Below are 23,101 nucleotides of genomic sequence, written 5' to 3' on the forward strand. Positions count from 1 at the left end.
TTCTTCAGGAGCGCTTGTACTATCGCTATCTTTAGTTCCTCAGGAACACATCCAGAAACAAGAGAACGGTTCACTATAGACAGTCGAGCCCTGCACAGCCCTGCCCCGACTTTCTTACGCCCCTAGGGCCGGGCTTCGGGACAATTTTCACATCATACCTCAAATGCAGGCCGGGCTTCGGGGCCTTTTTTAGGCTTCTCCTTCGTTTTATATTTTAGACATTAATTCATTAATTAAAAGAAACAATGAGATGTGCTGTGCTGGTGGAAACAACATGAGACCATGCGACTGTCAAGACTGACTCGCACACGGCACTATGCAACACGCGTTGCCGCAAAAGAGTAAAGCAAGCCAACACGCAAACTGCCACAAGTGAAACTGAAAATAGGCTAAGTCTTAGATGCTCAAAAACACAATCATCTTCATTAAAACTGATAAGACTAAATGCTCTTACCAGTGCTTAGCTCGCTCTCTCATATTGCGGTCTTTGATCTAATGAGCTGATGAATAAATGCAGCTCAAATCTGTTGCTTTCTTTGATGTGAACTTCGTTAAATGTACATATAGAGCGGGTATTGAAGATCGGATTTATATTCATTTTGCGGAGAGGTGTAAGGTAAGATGACCTGCATGGTTTTTTTATTTTTATTTGTTTAGATTAGCGTTTCGTTTGCGAGTAGCATCAGCCTGCCTCAGCTTGATAGTAGGCTAAACGTTTAAACTAACATTGTGATGCTTGAAGTGTTTTATATCTATAGATTTTATTATAAGCAAGACAAGTCCAGTGTTGATTTGAGAGGCTAAATAGATCAAACATATGGTTTACTCAATGTCGGCCGCTGGCCGCTTGGTCGTCACTAATAAAGAAACGAAACAAAATATAACTACTTTGACATTAAAAACAAAACTGAACTATTTGAATGGCTGCAACAATGTGTAATGGGGAGGATATATATATATTTTTTTAAAACACGGGCTCCAGTCGGACTCGGGGCGATAATCTTGAAAAGCTTTCAGACACGGGCCGGCCAGGGCCTAGATTTGAGGACTCTAATAGACAGTAAAATAGGACCTTTAGTTCCAATCACTTCCTTTACCAGTCTAACAGGAACCCCATCATTAAGACAACTCGAAGGTTTCAAATATAATATAAGGGTATATAAGGAGAGCACATGCAATCTCGCAATCAAGCTTTCGTTTCGTAGCCGAGCTTTACTGTGCTCTACGATCACTAAGAGTGTGTTGAACGAGTCTAGCCTCTTCCAGCTCCACTGTTGGTGTGACAGCGCGGTTCAACAGGGATTGTGGAGAGTCCTGCTTCCTGCCACAGTTCTTCACAGTGCTCGTGATCTCCCTTCAGTGCTTCAGCACTACTGGAAGAGCCATTTCTCTAAAAGAGCAGCACAGGTGCGGTTTGCCCTTGTGTTTCTGGGTTTTGTCTGCCTTGCATGCCATGGCCATCCTGCAGGTGCACCAGGCCAAGGTTCTAAAAAACATGCACAAGTGTGTTCGTCCCATGGATTGGTTTGTAGCGATCGACCTGAAGGACGCATACTTTACTTAATTTATTCACTTTGCTTTCTAGGGGCAGGCATATCATTAAAAGGTTCTCCCATTCGGGCTGTCCCTCTCTCCCTGTGTCTTCCCCAAGGTTGTGGAGGCAGCTCTGGCATTTTCCATAGGACCCCATTTGTTCTGACGTAACATAGAACGTGACTGACTGAAAGGGAACGTCTCAGTTACGTATGTAACCCTCATTAACTGAAGGAGGGAACGTAGACGTTACGTCCCCTTGCCACATTCTCTGTACCGTTGAAACGGCCGGGACGTCCAGTCTCGGCTTCTCAATGAAGACTTGAATGCGAGATTGCATGCGCTCTTCTTATACCCCAGGCTTGGGGCAGAGAAGCCATGCAAATTCCGCAGAACCATTGGCTCGTTTTGAACCAACTCGAAAGGTGATTGGGCACACTCGTTCTGACGTAACATCTCCATTCTCTCCTTCAGGGAACGAGGGTTACATACGCAAAAGAGATGTTTTTGTGGATAGTAACATTTCCCCTTTCTCCTCGCTGTCTGACTGATATCTGAAACAGACTGAAAGACTCTGATTCTGTCCATCCTGACTATTGAGAGAATAAACTGTTTGCAGGAGGGAAAACATTAGTTGGATGTCAGTGTAATTTGGAGATCTGTTTATGTCCCATCAATGAACAATAATTCACAAATCAACCACTAGAGGTCCTGCCAGTGCTGTGAATATAGTAAAGACACAAACACTTGAATGGCTTGAAGGTTAATCAGGTTTATTGAAGCACTGGCCCTAGTTCTAAAAACATACAAGATAAAACACACAGAGGAAACTCTTTATAAAATACATGAATACATAAAATAAAACACGTTTGCATTTGAATATTGATAAGTTATGCAGATATCACTCATCTGATTTCTAATATTACAACACAAACTGAAGACCAACAATACTGAATAACAACAGATTAAATTCAAACAATCTTAAAAAGAGTCAAGTTATTAAAAACAACAACAACAATTACACACACACACACACACACACACACACACAGCAAAATCCCCAGTGTTAAATTAACACTCCTCAGTGTACATATGTGTCCACACTACAGGGTGTTAAAAGTAACACTTAAGAAGTGTTAAAGTTAATGAGATAATTAAGTGATTAATTAAGTTATGATTGACCATTAGTGATGAGAAAAACAAGAACTACAATTGACTTCAGCCACAGCTTTAGATGAAATCAACTGAAGATAAAAGAAGACATTAAATGTCTGAAGATCTCAGCAGAGGAGGATTAAACAACTCCACAAACAGCATTACCAGCTTCACACATTACTAACCAGACTGATTTTATTTCTGTCAGACGACTACAGAAGCTCTTACTGAGGTTTAGATGTTGATGATTTATTGAAAATAATAGTTTTGTTTGACGCCACCATTATGGTGATCAGTGTTGCTTTAGTTGGGTTCTTGACCCTTGACTTGTCAGCATTTTTTCTCTCTGCCTACTGTAACTGATTGTTACAGTGAGAACAGCAAGAGAAAATTGTTGATGACAGATGATGTTGGCTTGTTGTTGGTGATACAGTTGTTATCATCATATGGTGGCTTTATTTGCTGATCTCCTGAGAGTCATTGATTATAGTAGCCTTGTGACTCTACAGCAGGAGATCCAGCAGTGTTTTCATCAGATAAACTGATCAATGTTTAAAACATGTACATAAGTCTTGTTTTCCGGTTTAATAACACATCACACAATAAGCACTTCTAACTCCTGCAAGATTAACTCACACACAGACATCAAGAATCAGCCTATGAATCTCAACAATGGTGACATGCTTCATGCTGCAATGCATTCTGGGTGCATCATGCAAAACTCCTCCATGGCTCCCAGAATGCATTGCGGCATGAAGCATGTCACCATTGTTGAGATTCATAGGCTGATTCTTTATGTCTGTGTGTGAGTTACTCTCGCAGGAGTTAGAAGTGATTAGTGTACAATCTGCTTTAAAACATATTCGGCATTATTGATTAAAACCGATCTGGATCTCTCCTGGAATCACCTTAAAAACAAAGTTATCTGTGATTTAAATCACTATACAATGATCATATTCTTATCACTGAGCAGTCAACAGCATCTGATTGTGTTTACTCTTACTTTTCTTGCCATTGCAAACTCAGATACAGCAGCCAGAGAAACACTAACATTAAAATGTCATCAAACTCCCCAACTAAAGAAAACACTAATCACCATGATGGTGACATTAAAAAAGTTTCAACACAAAATAAACAAAAAAGTAATTCTCAATAAGAGCTTCTGTAGACGCCTGACAGAAATAAAGTCAGTCTGGTTAGTAATGTGTGAAGCTGGTAATGCTGTTTGTGGAGTTGTTTAATCCTCCTCTGCTGAGATCTTCAGAGATTTAATGTCTTCTTTTATCTTCAGTTGATTTCATCTAAAGCTGTGGCTGAAGTCAGTTGTAGTTCTTGTGTTTCTCATCACTAATGGTCAATCATGACTTAATTAATCACTTAATTATCTCATTAACTTTAACACTTCTCAAGTGTTACTTTTAACACCCTGTAGTGTGGACACATATGTACACTGAGGAGTGTTAATTTAACACTGGGGATTTTGCTGTGCACACACACACACACACACACACACACACACACACAGGCTTTGTGTTCGCTGGTCTCTATCACTCATTTGATGATTCATAACACTTTATAATAACTCACGCTATGAATCATTAGTTAATCATTAGTAAATAGTCAATTCATTTTTTATAAAGCATTAATAGACGTTAGTAAGCAGTTTATAAATACAGCTATAAATGATTTATTCTTGATTTATAAGCACATCTATAATGCATTTCACAATAGTATTTTAAAAAGAGTCAAATTATATATATATAAAATTACACACACACACACACACACACACACACACACACACACACACACACACACACACACACACACACACACACACACACACACAGGCTTTGTGTTCTCTGGTCTCTATCAGTCATTTGACGCTGCTGTAGATCACTGATGCATCTTCCACAGTTTGATCAGCTGATCGCCTAAAAAACAGACAAACAGGAAAACATCAGTGTTAAAGCTCAGAGTATATGACCTATGCTGGTTAAGCTGGTGCTGGTTAAGATAATACTGATTAAGTTGGCACTGGTTAAATTGGTAGTGGTTAATATGGTACTGGTTAAGCGGTGCTGGTTAAGCTGGTACTGGTTAAGATGCTGCTGATTAAGTTGCTGCTGGTTAAGTTGCTGCTGGTTAAGTTGGTACTGGTTAAGATGCTGCTGGTTAAGTTGGTACTGGTTAAGTTGCTGCTGGTTAAGTTGGTACTGGTTAAGTTGTTGCTGGTTAAGTTGGTACTGGTTAAGTTGCTGCTGGTTAAGTTGGTACTGGTTAAGATGCTGCTGGTTAAGTTGCTGCTGATTAAGTTGGTACTTGTTAAGATCGTACTGGTCAAGATGGTGCTGATTAAGATGGGCAAATTGCAGGTTAGAGACTCCAGTGAGTCAATGTATAGAAAAATAATGTAGGAACTATATTTTCTTTAAAATATACTTTAAAATATGCTATTAAGGCTTTTGGAGTCGTTCTTATAGAAAATGTTACTTCCGCATCTAAAAATGCCAAAACTAAGAATTTCAGCGATAGGAAAACAATGCACAGCAAAATCCTCAGTGTTAATTGAACACTGCTGGTGTTCATATGAGTCCACTATGAGTCCACACTCAGAGTGTTAAAAGGTAACACTGAATCAGTGTTGAAGTTAATGAGATAATTAAGTGATTAATTAAGTGATGATTGACCATTAGTGATGAACACCTGATGATAATGAGAAACACTGAAGGAAAGAGAAACAAGAACTACAACTGACTTCAGCCAGAGCCTTAGATGAAATCAACCGAAGATAAAAGAAGACATTGAATCTCTGAAGATCTCAGCAGAGGAGGATTAAACAACTCCACAAACAGCATTACCAGCTTCACACATTACTAACCAGACTGACTTTATTTATGTTAGATGTCTACAGAAGCTCTTACTGAGATTAACAGAGGTTTAGATGTTGATATTTTATTGAAAATAATAGATTTGTTTGAAGTCACCATTATGGTGATTAGTGTTTGCTTTAGTTGGGCTCTTGACTTTTCAACGTTATAGTGTCCTTTGGCTGCTGTAACTGTTTGTTATGGTGAGAACAGCAAGAGGAAATTGATGATGAAGTTATTGAAAACCGATAAAGTTGTTATTATCATATAGTGGCCTTATTTGGTGATCTCCTAAGTGTAATTGACTAAAGTATACATGCAACTCTACAGCAGGAGATCCAGCAGTGTGTTAATCAGAACAGCTAAACGGTTTTTAAAACGTGTACATAGGTTTTGTTCTCCAGTTTAATAACACATCACACAATAAGCACTTGTAACTCCTGCGAGCTTTACTCACACACAGACATCAAGAATCAGCCTATGAATCTCAGCAATGGTGACATGATTCATGCTGCAATGCATTCTGGGTGCATCATGCAAACCTCATCCATGGCTCCCAGAATGCATTGCGGCATGAAGCATGTCACCATGGTTGAGATTCATAGGCTTATTATTGATGTGTGTGTGTGTGAGTAAATCTCGCAGGAGGGCAAAGTACTTAACAGACATTCAGCTTTAAAACTTATTCAGCTTTTCTGATTAAAACAGTGCACAATCACAATCACAATAAAACAAAGTTAATAGTATATTGCTCATACTCAGTCATACTATCTGTGAATTATGCCACTTCACAATTATCATATTCTTATCACTGAGCAGCTGACAGCATCTGATTGTGTTTTCTCTTGCTTTTCTTGCCATAGCAAACTCAGTTACAACAGCCAGAAAAACACTAACATTAAAGTCATCAAACTGCCCAACTAATGAAAACACTAATCATCATAATGGTGACATAAAAAATAAGAGCTTCTGTAGACGACTAGATTTCTGACAGAAATAAAGTCAGTCTGGTTAGTAATGTGTGAAGCTGGTAATGCTGTTTGTGGAGTTGTTTAATCCTCCTCTGCTGAGATCTTCAGAGATTTAATGTCTTCTTTTATCTTCAGTTGATTTCATCTAAGCCTGTGGCTGAAGTCAGTTGTAGTTCTTGTGTTTCTCTGTCCTTCAGTGATTTTTCTCATTATCATCAGGTGTTCATCACTAATGCTCAATCATCACTTAATTAATCACTTAATTATCTCATTAACTTCAACACTGATTCAGTGTTACCTTTTAACACTCTGAGTGTGGACTCATAGTGGACTCATATGAACACCAGCAGTGTTCAATTAACACTGAGGATTTTGCTGTGTGGGTCGCAATGACAGGTCAGACGCTGAAGACATTATAAATGTTTATTAATACTCATATGGCAGACCACAGACATACAATTATGACACACAATTAGGGACAGACCAGGATTAGACAGAACAGCGATTACAGGAGAAACATTGAGTTGTTGTGTGAGGAGAACCAGTGGAGAACAGCGGCAGGTGTCTCTGAGAGAGATCAGTGTTAGTTTATATATACGCTAGCTAACGATATGAACACTGCTCAGATCACAATACTGTATTATTATCATGTGTCAGGCAATAGCACAGCTGGTAACGTTATTGTCATCTAGTATTGATACTTACCATTAACAGACACTAAAAAGCTTGACCATCAGGAAAAGTCACACTCGTTAATATCCGTCCACACTAAAAATTATGTGATATAACGTTAGCGGTTTCTCATCACGACTGATTTGGTAATTAGCTAATGTTTAAAAAACAAGACTCGTGTCACGGTGCACAGTTCACGTTTTCTCCGAGCTGCATCTCTGACGGATCCGTGACGTCACATCTCCCGAACCACAGACACTATAGTGTTATTGTGTTTATCCTTTTGTTCATTAATTCTGTGTTATGGGTTTATTTTGTGCCGATTCACCGATAGTGTGAGGATGTATATGACATTATGAGTACCGTAAAACTTCAAATAATAGCTGAGTCCCAAATAGGTCTCTTTTAAACGCCTGGTGTGACGACAGGTTTGGGTAAATAGAGGCCGGGTCTATTTTTTATTATCGGGCTGTATTTGATCTTCTCAAACCCGTCAGATCGTCTGTTCGTTTTGATTAGATTTCACGTGACAGACAGAACCGTTCATGAACGACTCCTCACTATGGCAGCATAACAAGGTTAACGAACTTTCAGTCTTCAGTTTTTCTTAATTCTCTCAATACCACCATGGAGAAAAGTATAATTTGACATTTAAGCTGACAGTTGTCAAATTTCAAGCGTGGGTAAAGCTGGATACGGAGCGGCTGAAAAATTCCTTTAATGCTTGAGCGCAGACGCGTGCGTGTGTTTGTGTGTGCGAGGGAGAAGGAGGAGATATATTTCATTAACTTCGGGATGTTACCCTTAGGTATGCGAGCAAGACAGGCAGAGTTAGCGGAGGCTGGAGAGGGAGAAGTGGAGGAGAGCGACGAGGAGGAGGAATTCGCCCATGAACTTGTAATTGAGAATCGCGGGGATGATGATAGTGATGAATAGAGTAATTTTCTATCACATGATTGCAGTTGTTTTACAGGGTAGCCTTCATTCTTTCTTGATGTGTTTCGGGCAACAAGTTCATACGCTCAATGGATTTTAGCGGTAATATTGTTCTGCCCATTGCTGTCACATCGTTAAGTTTTTTGTGCTGCCAATAATCTAAGACATTTCTTACATTAAATGATTTGTTAAACACATTCGAATTAATTATAAATAAAACGTAATATAATGTGGTAACCTCCTACCGTCACGCTTGAACATATCCACACTAAATTAAAGGCCTGTCTCTTATTGACGCCTGTTTCAAATACAAGCCGGTGCAGTTCGGTGATTTGGGTAAATAGAAGCCCGGGCTATTATTTGAAGTTTTACGGTATGTATGTCAGGGTGCCGGTCTGATCTGCTTTAGGCTTGTTTGTGTTTGTCTGGTCCACTTGGTTATTTGTGTTGCCATGCCATGTGCTCTGTCTATTGTTACTCCGCCCCTCTTGTTACCTTGTTATCTCATTATAGCTCACACCTGTTTTTGTTCGTTTGCCACCCTTTATATTCCCCTCTTGTTTTCTGTCCTGTGCCAGATCGAATCTCTGCTCTGCTGAGTTACCTGGCTCTTGTCTATGGTCTCTGAGACTTAGCTCTTCTGCTAAAGTTTTAGTCTTGACTCTTAGTCTAGTCTTGAGTTCCTGTCTACTTTCTTCAGTTTTGGTCATTTCTTTATTTTCCTTATTTGTCCCTGTTTTCCTAAACTAGTTTTTTTTTAGTTCCCTTCTGGCTAGTTTTTGTTTTCCCCTCTTCTTTTCTTTTTGCCCCCTGCTCCCCTGTCTGCTTTGGCTGCCAGATCAAGGCCTCCCTCCTTTTTGGATCTTCCCTGCCTGCCTACCACAAAGGATTTCAGCCTCCACTGCCAGGACCCAACCTCCACCCTTCAGGTTTACTCATCTCTCTCTCTTCCCCCTGCCATTGTGACGTTACGTCACCAGGTGATCATCTGTGAACTCGCCTGCTTCATTGTCTTTGGATTGCACTCATTTCTACCTCCACTCTCCAGTGTTGCGGCTTGGGCCTGCTCTTGCCATTCCTTCTGAGAATCATTTCTCCAACGCCCCCTGTTGGGTCGACATAGTACTCCCTTGTACCTGGCTGGCATCATCCCTGTTTCCTCTTCTGACCGTGGACTCTCTTTTCTCTGTGTTCCTGATTGTGTCTGCTTTTGTCATTTAATAAACAGTTATTCCCGCAACTGGTTCCTCTTTTACCACCCTGACAATGTATTTGAGTGAACTTGAATATACATACATGGCATGAATAAAATATATTTACATTACCAGCACATAATTCAGTTTTTTTTTTTTTTGAAAAAGTGTGAGACTGTATTCATTTGTGTACATGTACAGACTTTGTATTCATCAATGTAAACACGATGGCAAAGAAGCATCGCGTGTGGATGTTTATTGATTTAATATCATCCTTTAGGCAGCTACACACCGGCTGCGTGACACGCGAGGCTCGAGCCGAAAGCGCTAGAAATAGAACCGACGCATATTCTCACGACACGCATGTTGGAAGCGTTTCCAGGCAAAATAGAATAGGAGAAGCTGTTTATCATTTTGACACGAATACATATTAATAAATGACATTTTGATGTTTGAAAGTCTCTAGGTTTTGACTTAAATGCAGATATAATTGTATTTAAGAAAAAAAAATATTCTCGATTTTCAAATATTGCACCTGTCAATACAGAACAAAATATTCTGTAGCCTATTTTGCCGTCAATACTGCCGACATTGGGTGCGTCTCAATCAGCTCTAGTTCAGTCGTCAGGGCACTGATCAGGGATCAGCCCATTGACTTATGTCCTTATCAGTGCCCTGACTACTGAACCAGGAGCTGATTGAGACGCACCCGTGGTCTTTGCTGTATCAGTAGTTTAATGTTTAACAGGAAGTATAGCCCTCCCTGTACTTCACCTAGCAGCAGCAGCGCCGCACACTCACACCACGCAGCCAGTGTGTAGCCGGCCTTACATGAGTATAGCAATGTTTGACTCCATCATATCGCCGGGATGATGATCCTCCGGTCTAAAGCACTACACACACACCGCGTGTTTCGAGGCAGATGCAGAAGTGAAGTCCCGTCTCTTCACCTGCACAAAACGCCACCATGCAGAATTCCTAACTTTTTTTTTGTAGGAAACCTGTGGACTCGATGTCCTGACAGGCTGGACACAATAATTTACCATGACAATGATACATTGGAATAGAAAAACTACTGAAAATACACAGACTCGTACTGAATACCAACCTATTCTGCACTGAGCCACCGCAGAGCTCGGCGAGCGACTCCCTCTCGTGACGTAATATGACGCAATGTTGAAAAAAAAGCGCTTTTTACAAACGGCCAATGAAACGGCCACTTTATCTACTTGTACTAAATTTGTGCTCTTATGTCTTTTTAAAACATTTTAAATCCTGCATTACCTTTTCATATGGTATTTTCATACAAGGTTATATATTTATCTCGAAAAAATGTGTACCTGCAATATGCCCTTTAAGTTGGTACTGGTTAAGCTGGTGCTGGTTAACTTGGTACTGGTTAAGTTGGTACTGGTTAAGATGGTACTGGTTAAGTTGGTGCTGGTTAAGATGGTACTGGTTAAGATGGTAATGGTTCAGTTGGTACTGGTTAAGATGGTACTGGTTTAGTTGCTGCTGGTTAAGATGGTACTGGTTTAGCTGCTGCTGGTTAAGTTGGTACTGGTTAAGATGGTACTGGTTTAGTTGCTGCTGGTTAAGATGGTACTGGTTAAGATGGTACTGGTTTAGTTGCTGCTGGTTAAGATGGTACTGGTTAAGTTGGTACTGGTTAAGATGGTACTGGTGTAGTTGCTGCTGGTTAAGATGGTACTGGTTTAGCTGCTGCTGGTTAAGTTGGTACTGGTTAAGATGGTACTGGTTTAGTTGCTGCTGGTTAAGATGGTACTGGTTAAGATGGTACTGGTTAAGTTGGTGCTGGTTAAGATGGTACTGGTTAAGATGGTACTGGTTAAGTTAGTACTGGTTAAGATGGTACTGGTTTAGTTGCTGCTGGTTAAGATGGTACTGGTTTAGCTGCTGCTGGTTAAGTTGGTACTGGTTAAGATGGTACTGGTTAAGTTGGTACTGGTTAAGATGGTACTGGTTAAGTTGGTGCTGGTTAAGTTGGTGCTGGTTAAGTTGGTGCTGGTTAAGATAGTACTGGTTAAGATGGTACTGGTTAAGTTAGTACTGGTTAAGATGGTACTGGTTTAGTTGCTGCTGGTTAAGTTGGTGCTGGTTAAGTTGCTGCTGGTTAAGATGGTACTGGTTTAGTTGCTGCTGGTTAAGTTGGTGCTGGTTTAGTTGCTGCTGGTTAAGATGGTACTGGTTTAGTTGCTGCTGGTTAAGATGGTACTGGTTTAGTTGCTGCTGGTTAAGTTGGTGCTGGTTTAGTTGCTGCTGGTTAAGATGGTACTGGTTTAGTTGCTGCTGGTTAAGTTGGTGCTGGTTAAGTTGGTGCTGGTTAAGATGGTACTGGTTAAGATGGTACTGGTTAAGTTAGTACTGGTTAAGATGGTACTGGTTTAGTTGCTGCTGGTTAAGATGGTACTGGTTTAGTTGCTGCTGGTTAAGATGGTACTGGTTTAGTCGGTACTGGTTAAGTTGGTGCTGGTTAAGGTGTTTTTTCTCACCTCACGCCAGCATCAGGCTGATGAACTCTTATATCATCATACAGACATTCATTCTCCTCTGCTCTCTTCATCTCTTTCTTTCTGTGATGTTGGACAGTTGCGTACTGGATCTCCTCAGTATCACTGAATTCAGGAGTTTTTCCTCTGAATCTTCTGGGTTTCACACTGGCATACGGAGCGTCATTGGCTGAATCCGGTTCAGAAAGAGGCTCGTCATGGACTGAAACTCTCTGAGACACGCCAGAATAGAGATCATTCTGAAATACAAGAACATAAGTAATTATTATTAAGACATGTAAATCAGTTTGAGCTGATGTGTGGATTCTCAGTCTAGAACGGTTTGTCTCAAACTTTTCAGATCAAGTGCCACTTCAGATGGAATCAGATCAATGATGTAAAATACAGAAATAAGCCATAAATGTACAGAAAACAACAGGATCAGTATTTTATGTAAAATACAGTTCTGCTGCTTTAAATGCTAATGATGATCAAATGATTAGACAAGCAATTTACATCATATAATCGCAAATATACCGGATATAAGAATTAAACCATTTTTTTGCTGGATTCTGTTGATAAAGACTTTGATAATGTTAGTTTCCCGTCAGTCTGTACAGTTACAGTCAGAAACACAGATAACGGCTGATCGATTGATTCTCTGCTTCTGTAAAGTCATGTTTAGATGATTTACCTCTTTCATTCTGTGATCTTCAGTTTTAACACTCCTTCGTTTCCTCCTGTTATAATGACAGACATTAACAGCATATGGACGAATGTATTAAATCAAGAGAAAATATGATGTTGTTTTTAAAGATTACTAATAATCAAACACAAATGAGCCATGTTCTTCTACATCAGACCAAAAGTGAACTTATATAATCACTGCAGTTTTTTATTGCACTCACATTATAAAAAGGATGATGAAGATGATGATGAAGAATAATCCTCCAGATGCCGCTGTGATCAACACTGAGACGCTCCTGGGTGGGTCTGAAAAGGACAAACATTTCAAATTCACATTAAATATTAGAAATTGTAAATGTAGATTTGAACAATGTGCAGATGATCATTAACTCACACATGACGTTTAGAGTCACAGCATCAGAGTATTTCTCTCCATGTTCATTGATGGATCTGCACTTGTATTCTCCACTGTCATCAGAGCTGATCTTTGAGATGTTGTAGATTCTTCCAGATCTTACAATCGTTCCTCCTTTAAACCAGCTGAAGTTCAGAGCAGGAGGGTTTGAATCACTGCTGCAGTTCAGAGTCACTGAATCTCCCTCCACTATTACACCAGATGGACTGATGGACACTGAGACGCTCTTTGGTGGATCTAAAACAAACAAACAAAACATTGACAAATTAAATTTGACATCACACACTTTGAGACTTAAGAATCCACTAATCAATTATAGCGTTAGTTCTGGCAGGTCACGTTAGTCAGGCTCGCATCTTTATACTAATTTATTACGATTGTTAATATGGATGTAAAATAATGCCAAATGTTTTGAAACAAAAAGCTTGTTGAATTGCACTACTTGAAAAACGTGCTTGTATTTTAATTCATTGTATTTTTAGAGCTTGCATTTTTATGGGCTGAAATTCAACATGGTTGTATATTTAAGATGTGAATATTTCAATTCAAAATATTTCACACACATTTTCATTATTAAAAATTCAATAATCCATGTTCACCTCTCAGATTTCACTTCCAAAATATTCATTCTGTTTAAAAAAATACAACCTATAATATCCGACAGGCAATTCTTGCTTTTTATTTCGCTTTACAAATTCGCTTCCACCAATTCAGTGGTTAATATTCAACAGAACTGAAGGAATAGCAGTAGATTACTGAGCATAATCTCCATCTGCTGTTAGTCGACCTCACCAGCAGGCGGTGCAAGCGGCTGTTGACAAACACCAGAGCGACGGGTAGAGAGAGTCATTCATTCATTAAAATGGATTTGTGTTGATTATCAGGACCAGTATACATTGCAGTAAAGCGGCAATATTGCACTTTTTTCGTGTCCAAAAATCTGCATATATACTTCATTATACTGCAAATCTACAGTTGTACTTCATTGGACTGTTGTTATACTACATTATACTGCAGTTATTTTTTGTAAGGGTGTGCTTGTTTATTGGTCTGGCTAGTGGCTAGTATGGCGCACTACTCAGTAGAAACACATTTTTGATGTACACTCTGTATAACATCAGTATATGAGACTATTAGATGGAGACTACATCTTTATCATCAAGTGGCCCACATCAGCTGAACACATCGTCTCTTACTATTCTTGACATAACAGACACAGACACAGCAGCCAGAGAAAAAGCAATGTTAGAAAGTCAAGAGTCAAACAGACTCACTAAAGCAAACACTGATCACCATAATGGCAGATTTTTTTTTTTTATCTCTGTTAATTCACAATGATCAATTTTCTTCTACAAAAGCTGTGGGAGGAGTAGCGTCAAAATGTTGTCTGCAATAATTATAATAAGTATGGTGGATAATAAATAGTGATGCTAACATGCTCCTCATCACCTGAGCATGATTTTCACATCACCTTATAAATGAACACTTAAACTCATAAACTCATAAACACATAAACTCTGACTTCAGTGGCCTCCATGTTTACTATTGTTCAGATCTATGACCACTGCAAAATCCTCAGAGATAAATCAACACTGCTCACGGCACATATTGTCCCAATATAAAGAGTTAAAGTGACAGTGTTGATTAAACTCTGAGGATTTTATTGTGCATTTCACACTCAAATCTGTTATTGGACACATTCAATAAATAATAATGTGAACAGCCCCACAAAGAAATCTGAGCAATAAAACAGAATTGAGCACTAATGCTTGCAGTGTAAACGTAGAGACACATGATCTGAATCTGTTTTTTTGCTCTTTTCAGAAATAAAATCTTAAATTCATACTCACACATGACATTGAGATGAAGATCAGGAGAGATGTGATGGTGTCCGTGTACAGCACAGCTATATCTGCCTGCATCCTCTCTTCTGACTGACTGCAGCAGGAGTTCATTGTTTCTGTCTCTTCTCTCAGTTAATGGCTGTGAGTTTCTGGACCAGATGAATGTTGCTCTGTCAGTCAGATTGCAGCTGCTTTTACATGTCAGACGGACTGAATCTCCCTCTGTCACTCTCTCAGGAGACTCCACCTGAAGATCTGAACACAACACACACATTATATCTAGTGCTGCTGTCACACACTGATTATTATTCAACATAATGCACAGAACAAGAGATAAACCTCACCAAACTCACCTGTGACATTAAGAGTCACTCCTGGTTTACCAGTCCATTTTCCATTAGGTTTATCAGTGATGAATCTGAAATAGTACTCTTGTGAATCCTTCAGTGTCACATGACTCAGTCTGACGGTGCAGTTCTGCTGTTTATCTCCCAGATACTGAAGCCTTTGACTGTATTCAGGGTCCTCAGACAGATCTGGAGGCTCTACATTAACTTTTTCCAGTATTTTGGTCCAGAACACTTTCTTGATCTGATATCCAGTAGGGTATGTATAAGAGCAGTTCATTATCACTGTCGAGTCCTTTAGTGCACAGATGTGTGAAGGGCTGTAACTCACACCCCAATCATCACTAGAAACCCCTGAAACACAGAATTCATCATGATGAACATGTTTTATCAGTTATACTGGACCATTGAAAACGTCTCAGGTTACGTATGTAACCATGGTTCCCTGAGAGGGAACGAGACGCTGCGTCAAGCGCTGCGGGAGTGGAAAGGTGGAAAGGGATAACCCTGAAGCGAACTTTTCTTGTAGAAAATCCAGTACTGAGTTGACTTGGCAGTTGACTGGGTTTAGAGAATGGTTAGAACACCAAGCTACAAAGACTCTCCATTTAAGGGCATACAGCCTCCTCGTGGAGGGAGCTCTGGAGGGCAACATGGTCTGAACTACCTCAGCAGAAAGACCTGAGTCTACGAGCTGGGCCCCCTCAGGGGCCAAGCCCACAGTTTCCACAACTCCGGCCTCGGGTGCAGGATTGCCCCCGACGCCTGGGAGAGAAGGTCCCTCCTGATCGGAATCTCCCACGGGGGACCTTCGAGGAGAGATATAATGTCTGACAACCAAACTTGTGTCGGCCAAAACGGGGCTATTAGCAGCAGACGAACCCCGTTCCGGCGCACTCTCTCCAGCACTCCTGGTATTAATGCCAGAGGGGGAAAGGCGTACAGACGCAGCCTCGGCCACGTCTGCACCATGGCATCCAACCCCAGCGGGGCTGGATGTGTGAGGGAGTAAAATAGGGGACAGTGCGTTGTCTCTTGAGACGCAAACAGATCCACCTGAGCCTGACCAAACCGGTTCCATATGAGCTCCACCACCTCGGGGTGGAGTCTCCAACTCCCCGGCACCACTCCCTGCCTCAACAGGGAGTCTGCCGTCGTATTCAGGTACCCCGGGATGTACACTGCTCGGACCGATAGCATCTTGCCCTGGGCCCAAACTAGGACTCGATGTGCCAGCTTCCATAGCCGGCGCGAGCGTAACCCCCCCTGGCGATTTATGTATGAGACCACTGATGTGTTGTCCGTGCGAACCAACACATGATGGCCCCTCAGGTCTGGGAGAAAGTGCCTGAGTACCAGGAACACTGCCATCAGCTCTAACTGGTTTATGTGCCAGGAGAGCTGCTGGTCGCTCCACAGACCCTGGGCTGAGCGACCACTCATGGTCGCCCCCCAGCCGGTGAGGGATGCATCCGTCGTTAGCGTTAAGCGACGACAAGGAGCCCCCAGCACCGGACCCTGGGACAGGAACCAAGGATCCTTCCACATGACTAAGGCACGTAGGCACCGCCGCGTGACCTTGATCGTGCGAAAAGGATTTCCCCTCGGGGAGAATCCCTTGGTCTTGAGCCACCACTGTAAGGGCCTCATGCACAGCAGGCCAAAAGGTATCACGTTGGACGCTGCTGCCATCAGACCCAGAAGTCTTTGAAAATGCTTCACAGTGAGTGACTGGCCTAGCTTTATCTTGGATACGGATTGTAAAATCGAATTCACCCGAGCGGGCGTCAGCCGAGCCCTCATGGTTTTCGTATCCCATAGCACACCCAGAAAAGTGACGTTCTGCTGTGGAGATAACATGCTTTTCTTTGTGTTTAGCCTTAACCCCAGCCTCTTCATGTGAGCGATCACAGCATCTCGATGCTGAGCCGCTAGATGTTCCGACTCTGCTAAGATCAGCCAGTCGTCTATGTAATTCAATACGCGGATGCCCTGGAGTCTCAGTGGAGCCAAAGCTGCATCCACGCATTTTGTGAAGGTGCGGGGTGATAATGCTAGGCCGAATGGAAGTACCCGATATTGGAATGCTTCGCCCCCGAAAGCAAACCTGAGGAACTTCCTGTGTTGAGGAAGGATGGAGACGTGAAAGTATGCGTCTTTCAGGTCTATTGTGACACACCAGTCCTCGGACCTGATGTGACACATGATCTGTTTTAGCATGAGCATTTTGAACTTTAGTTTCTTTACTGCCCGATTTAGCTGGCGCAGATCTAGAATAGGACGCAGTCCTCAATCCTTCTTCGGAACTATGAAGTACCGGCTGTAAAACCCTGACTCTCTGCAGTGGGGAGGGACCCGCTCTATAGCCTCTTTTTGCAGAAGAGTCTGTACCTCTTGCTCCATTATCAGAGCCTGCTCAGGGTTTACCACTGTGGATAATACCCCATTGAACATGGGCGGGTGTGACCCGAATTGTATTCTGTACCCATTTTCTATTGTGCGCAGGACCCAATCTGAGATATTTGGCAGAAGTTTCCACGCTGCCAGAAAATCTACTAAGGGAACCAGCCCCTCGGGGCTGGCCTCTGGATTTTGAAGTGTGAGCAGCCCGGTGTCCTGAAACGGCGTGCCGGCAGGAAGCAACCGCACTGACCCACTTTTGACCCTCCTTGGAGGGAGCGAGCATCCCCGCGCCGCTACGTTTCCGGGGGGACGTGGAGATTTGCGCTCGCTGAGGACCGCTGCGCCGTGAAGCACTCGAGGTGGCAGGGTTGGCAGAACGACCCCCTGATGGCACCGAGAGGAGACGGGTGCCTCTACACACCGCTTTCCCCCGGAGGGGACTGCCATCCGAAGTCTGACACCTCTGGCGTCAGGACTTCTTCGCCGAGGCCTTCCTAGAGATAATAACAGTCCTCAGATCTGCTCTACCTCGGGAAGACCTCGGCTGAGAGTGCTGACCCCGCCCCCAGTCTCTCTGTGGGGGAGCGCGGGTGGCAACACTCTCTCGCTGTTGCGCTCTGTGAGAGGAGGACGTACTCGGTTGGGGCTGCTCCCGCCCAGCAGCCCCAAAGACATGAGATTTGCGGGGGAGAAATTTTTTAAACGCAGCCGCCTGCTTTTTAGACTCTTGAAACCTCTCGACGACTGTGTTGACTGAGTCGCCGAAGAGGCCAGCAGGGGAGATAGGAGAGTCGAGAAGGAACTTTTTATCTCTATCTTTTATCTCTGAAAGATTTAGCCAGAGATGTCTCTCCGTGGCCACCAGGGCTGCCATAGAACGGCCGATGGATCTAGCCGTCTCCTTGGTGGCCCGAAGAGACAAATCAGCAGCTCTCCTAATCTCAGCTATCGTTTCCCTCCCCACTTCTTCACATTCATCATCAATGTCTTTCAGCAGGTCGGCTTGATAAGCTTGCAACACCGCCATCGTGTGGAGACATGCGGCTGCCTGACCTGCTGCCGAGTAAGCCCTACCCACTAAAGCTGATGTTGTTCTAACGGGCTTAGTGGGCAGCTGCGGGGCTTTTAACGACGATGACGACTCGGGAGAGAGATAGCTCGCGAGCGTCTCTTCTACCCGCGGCATCACCGCGTAACCATGCTGTTTCAACCCCACTATGTTTGAATAAGCAGCTGTATTGGGGTTGAATGGTCTGAATGATGCCGGTTTTTTCCATGATTTCGACACCTCGGTGTGGAGATCAGGAAAAAAAGGCAAGCCCCGCTTTGGAGGTTGTGATCTAGATGGAAGGAAGCGTTCATCTAATTTACTAGGCTGATGCGCTTCGTGAGTCTCGGCTGGCCAGTCTATTTGCAACCTGGCAACAGCGCGAGTCACAACCTCCAAAAGCTCCTCTTGAGCGTGTGACTGAGGCGGCGAAACCTCATCTAAATAATCCAGGCTTACAACATCCACTTCCTCAGAACTGGAGTGTTGCTGCACCTGCGCTTCAGCGCGAGCAGAAGAAACCGCAGAGCGTGCTTCTAACTCGGCAACTGAAGCGTCGGGTCTGACGGGTAAAGGCAGAGAAAGGGGATCACCCGTCTCTAACCCCGCCGTCAGATCCATTTGCGAACCCCAAGATGAAAGCCTTCGCTGTGCCTCAGCAGCAGCGGGACCTGCACCCTGGGGAACGCGAGCCGAAGCGCCCTCCTCGAAGAGCGAACGGCGGGACCGGAGAGTTCTCATGGATAACTTTTCGCAATGCTCGCAGCCAGCCCCCTCGAGAGCTGACTGTGCATGCTCCGGTCCCAAACACATCACACAGAGCAAGTGAGTATCCCCACCCGTGATGAAACGAGGGCAGGGAGTAACACACTGTCTGAATTGTTGATTCGCCATTTTTTAAGAGACACACACACTTTTCTTTCATAGAAGGACAAACGATTTCACATGGAGCGCTTGTGAAGACACAGAAGCTGACATTGTCTGGTTCAGGGCTGCTTTATAACTTCCTGGTCTATGACGTCACCCGCCTACGACGTCCAGCCACACCATTGGACTGATTTTACGAGTGCTTCATGACGCATCACGCAGGGGCGTTCCCGCAGCGATTGACGCAGCGCGAGTTCCCTTGAAAGGGAACTTCATATTTTTCCTTCTAAACAGCGACTCATGACAGGAAATATAAGCTCATCTTCTCAGACTCTATTGAGTGATGAATGATCTCAGAATTACTTCATGAGCTTTGATGGAGGATGTTACAGAAATAAACACAGAAACAGAAGTGAAAACAGACGTCAGTCACGAATTACAGCTCTATCAAATAATCAAACACACGACAGACTAAGAAAATAATCAATGATGATTTAAAGACTCAGCTCTGTGATCTTCTATATGCTAACAAACAGTCCTTTGACACATAAACCTCAACAATATCTCCACATCGGCTTCTGAGAAAATGAGCCAAAAATATCTATGATCTGCGATACACTGATGTTTGTCCAATCAAATGCTCTGATGAGTGAGAAAGTCCCGCCCCTAAACCACCGGACACTGACTAGCAAGAAGCAAATTAGCAATTCATGTTCAAAACTGTGACGTCACTGAAAACTATTGGATATTTATAAAACGGACAAGCCCATTGACATCTCTCACTCAAACTTCCTGCTTCAAAAGGAAACGCATCAATATAGCACAGAAAACTGCTCATTAATCATCATTATATGATCCAAACAGGCTACAAACTTCAGAAGAAAAGGACAGACTCTTTATAACTAAATTACACAGAAGATGAAATGTGCCAGAGACTCACCGTGAATCATGAGCAGAAAGACCAGAGGAAGAGGAAGAGCCGTTCTGACCCACATCAGCATAAAATACATCTATAATACAGCATTAAACATCACTCATATACTCATAAACAGGTCATGTTCATCAGCCTAAACAGCTCTTAGTGTTAGTGAGATCTGCACATCTGGAGATTATTAATGCTCAACATCAGTGTGTGTGAATGAACTGATCATTAGATGAACAGAAGATATTTCTCATGTGTTATATGAGCTTCATCTATAGAAATAATCATCAGTGTTCATTTAAGTAAGAGTGTGTTTGTCTTACCGTGTTGTAGCTCATCAGATCAACAGCAACTGAACGACTGACTGAGTAACACATGCACTTTTAGCTTTAGGTTGAAGGACTGTTTGCGGTTAACACTGTTTATTTTTCTCACAGTTTCAGAAATATCAGTGTCCCTCCCTCAACAAGAGAACATTATTACGCATGTCTTCTGGTTTATCTCACGTTACGTCTTCTCGGCCAATCATCGTGCAGAATGAGTCTCTCACGAGCACAAGTTAACGCTCCTGCCGCTGAGCTTAGGTCAGTTGTTTCCAAGCTGAGGTGGATAGTTTAGGAATAAAGTATAGAAGATGAGTGCCGGAAAGGAAGGTGAAGACAGGAGAGAGGCCAAGAGTCTATGGAGCCGCCTAAACGTAAGCACCGACAGCAAACATACACAACTGAGTGGGAAAGACCCCAGTTTTGGAGGACGGCTACAGCCGGTTTCAGGCAATGACACCAAAGCCTTGGAGATCACGGGTTTAAAGAATCACGAAAAGGCAATATTTAAATCATGAAAATATATATTTAAAGATTCGAAAACATGTCATTGACGACTGTTACTTTGAGAGTCTGACTGAGATCCTGAAAAGTGTTTTGATTGACGAGTCAACAGACATCGGGAATGTGAAAACGCTTTGTGTCGTTGTTTGGTTTTGGATGAGGATTCAGACCCGTTTGTGGAAACTGGTGCAGATCTATTCAGACCAACACACACAGTTTGCCACTGACGGGGTCACTGCAGAAGGGCTTTACACCCAGATGATGAAGTCGCTCAGCGATGCAGACGTACCGATTGAAAACATAGTGGGGTTCAGGTCGGACGGCCGCAATACAATGATGGGAAAACTATTCTGTCTCCAGCTGCCTTAGAAATGATCTGCCATTCCTCACAGTGCAGCGGTGTGTGTGTGTGGACTGGTAATCCCTACGTTATGGGGACAAAATGTCCCCACTAAGATGGCAATATCCGAAATCCTCATCCTTGTGGGGACATTTTTTGGTCCCCATGAGGAAAACATCTTATAAATCAGACTAAGTGATGTTTTTTGAAAATGTAAAAATGCAGAATGTCTCCTGTGATGGGTAGGTTTAGGGGCAGGGGCAGTGTGTGTGTGTGTGTGTGTGTGTGTGTATGAGTATGTGTGTGTGTGTGTGTGTGTGTGTGTGTGTGTGTGTGTGATGGGTAGGTTTAGGGGCAGGGGCAGTGTAGGGGGATAGAATATACAGTTTATACAGTATAAAAACCATTACGCCTATGGAAAGTCCCCATAAAACATGAAAACCCAACATGTGTGTGTGTGTGTGTGTGTGTGTGTGTGTGTGTGTGTGTGTGTGTGTGTGTGTGTGTGTGTGTGTGTGTGTGTGTGTGTGTGTGTGTGTGTGTGTGTGTGTGTGTGTGAGTGTGTGCCAGTCGAGTGAGACACGCAAGTGCGAGGATTTAGCCAGAGACATTAATGGATATTTCAAAAACTGAATTTCAAAACTTTTGCCATGTTGAACCCCACAAACTACTGAAGCCCTCCAGACCAGATGCTGTCATTGAGAGAAGTTGTGAAACGTGTGTCCGCCCGGTGGAATGACCTCCAGCTTTTTTTCACTGACCGGCTCGAGGCCAGATTGACCAATGCAAGAATATTTTTCAGTCCCTTAATGACGAGTCTGTTCGCCTGTACCACTGTTTTCTAGAGTGGGCACTGCCTAAATTCACAGCCCATAATCAATAAGTGAAAAGGTGCTGATTACTTCATTGAAGAGCAGGGTCTGTGAAACCTACACAGATCTCCTTCTCACCTGTTTTTTCCACAGTCAACCTCATCAAAACAAAGCCACCAAATCGGCTCATTACAGAGACTCTAATTGGGCTTGTGCGGGACGGTGCCCTGTCAACTGGGCCGAATGTAAAGAGCAGTGACGTCTGTGGACCTGCACACCAGAGCTGGGACTTTATCAAACCACAATCAGAGACGACAAATAAGACACACCACAGCAGGGGTAGATTTAACAGTAGGCCCATCTTCCTGCCTTATTTGTGGATGAAATTCATTCTCCGATTCTTCTTCGTCACATTTACATCAGCTACGCTTTTAACATATGCGGACAGATCATGGAGCCTAAAGCCTACTGTGTGCATGTCAAAAATGTAGGAGAATATGTTTTCACAAAATGTTTTGTTTGAGGAAAACATGAAAATATACAGTTATGGTTTAATTTGTGTTCATTTGATTCAGTTGATTAGCATTATAGGTTTTCTGTAACCCATCTGGCAACATTACACTGTTTTTCCTCTTGGTTCACCTCCAAGTATAGATAAACTGCTCATAAGTGTTATGTTTATGTTATGGAATTGGAGAAAAGTATTCAATTAAACCAGTAGCAAGAGAACCACATGTGTCTGCGTATGC

General features: G+C 42.6%; 2 protein-coding genes across 2 annotated transcripts in view; both read right to left on the reverse strand.

The window, feature by feature from the left end:
- LOC307124221 (uncharacterized protein) overlaps positions 1–23,101 on the reverse strand; it is a gene marked incomplete at its 3' end in the record, with an annotated part of 717,433 nt that overhangs the window by 620,571 nt on the left and 73,761 nt on the right. The gene's annotated exons all lie outside the window — the stretch shown is intronic.
- LOC307124227 (uncharacterized protein) lies at positions 4,508–19,205 on the reverse strand (the record flags this gene model as incomplete). The annotated part of the gene is made up of 8 exons (XM_079813276.1): positions 4,508–4,622; positions 11,844–12,100; positions 12,535–12,580; positions 12,749–12,833; positions 12,922–13,179; positions 14,793–15,041; positions 15,140–15,487; positions 18,509–19,205. The coding sequence occupies 8 exons, from the start codon at positions 19,203–19,205 to the stop codon at positions 4,565–4,567; spliced, it is 1,998 nt and encodes a 665-aa protein (XP_079669402.1). The 3' UTR covers positions 4,508–4,564.

Source organism: Gobio gobio (genome assembly GCF_949357685.1).
Source record: "Gobio gobio genome assembly, chromosome: 3".
Classification (NCBI taxonomy): domain Eukaryota; kingdom Metazoa; phylum Chordata; class Actinopteri; order Cypriniformes; family Gobionidae; genus Gobio; species Gobio gobio.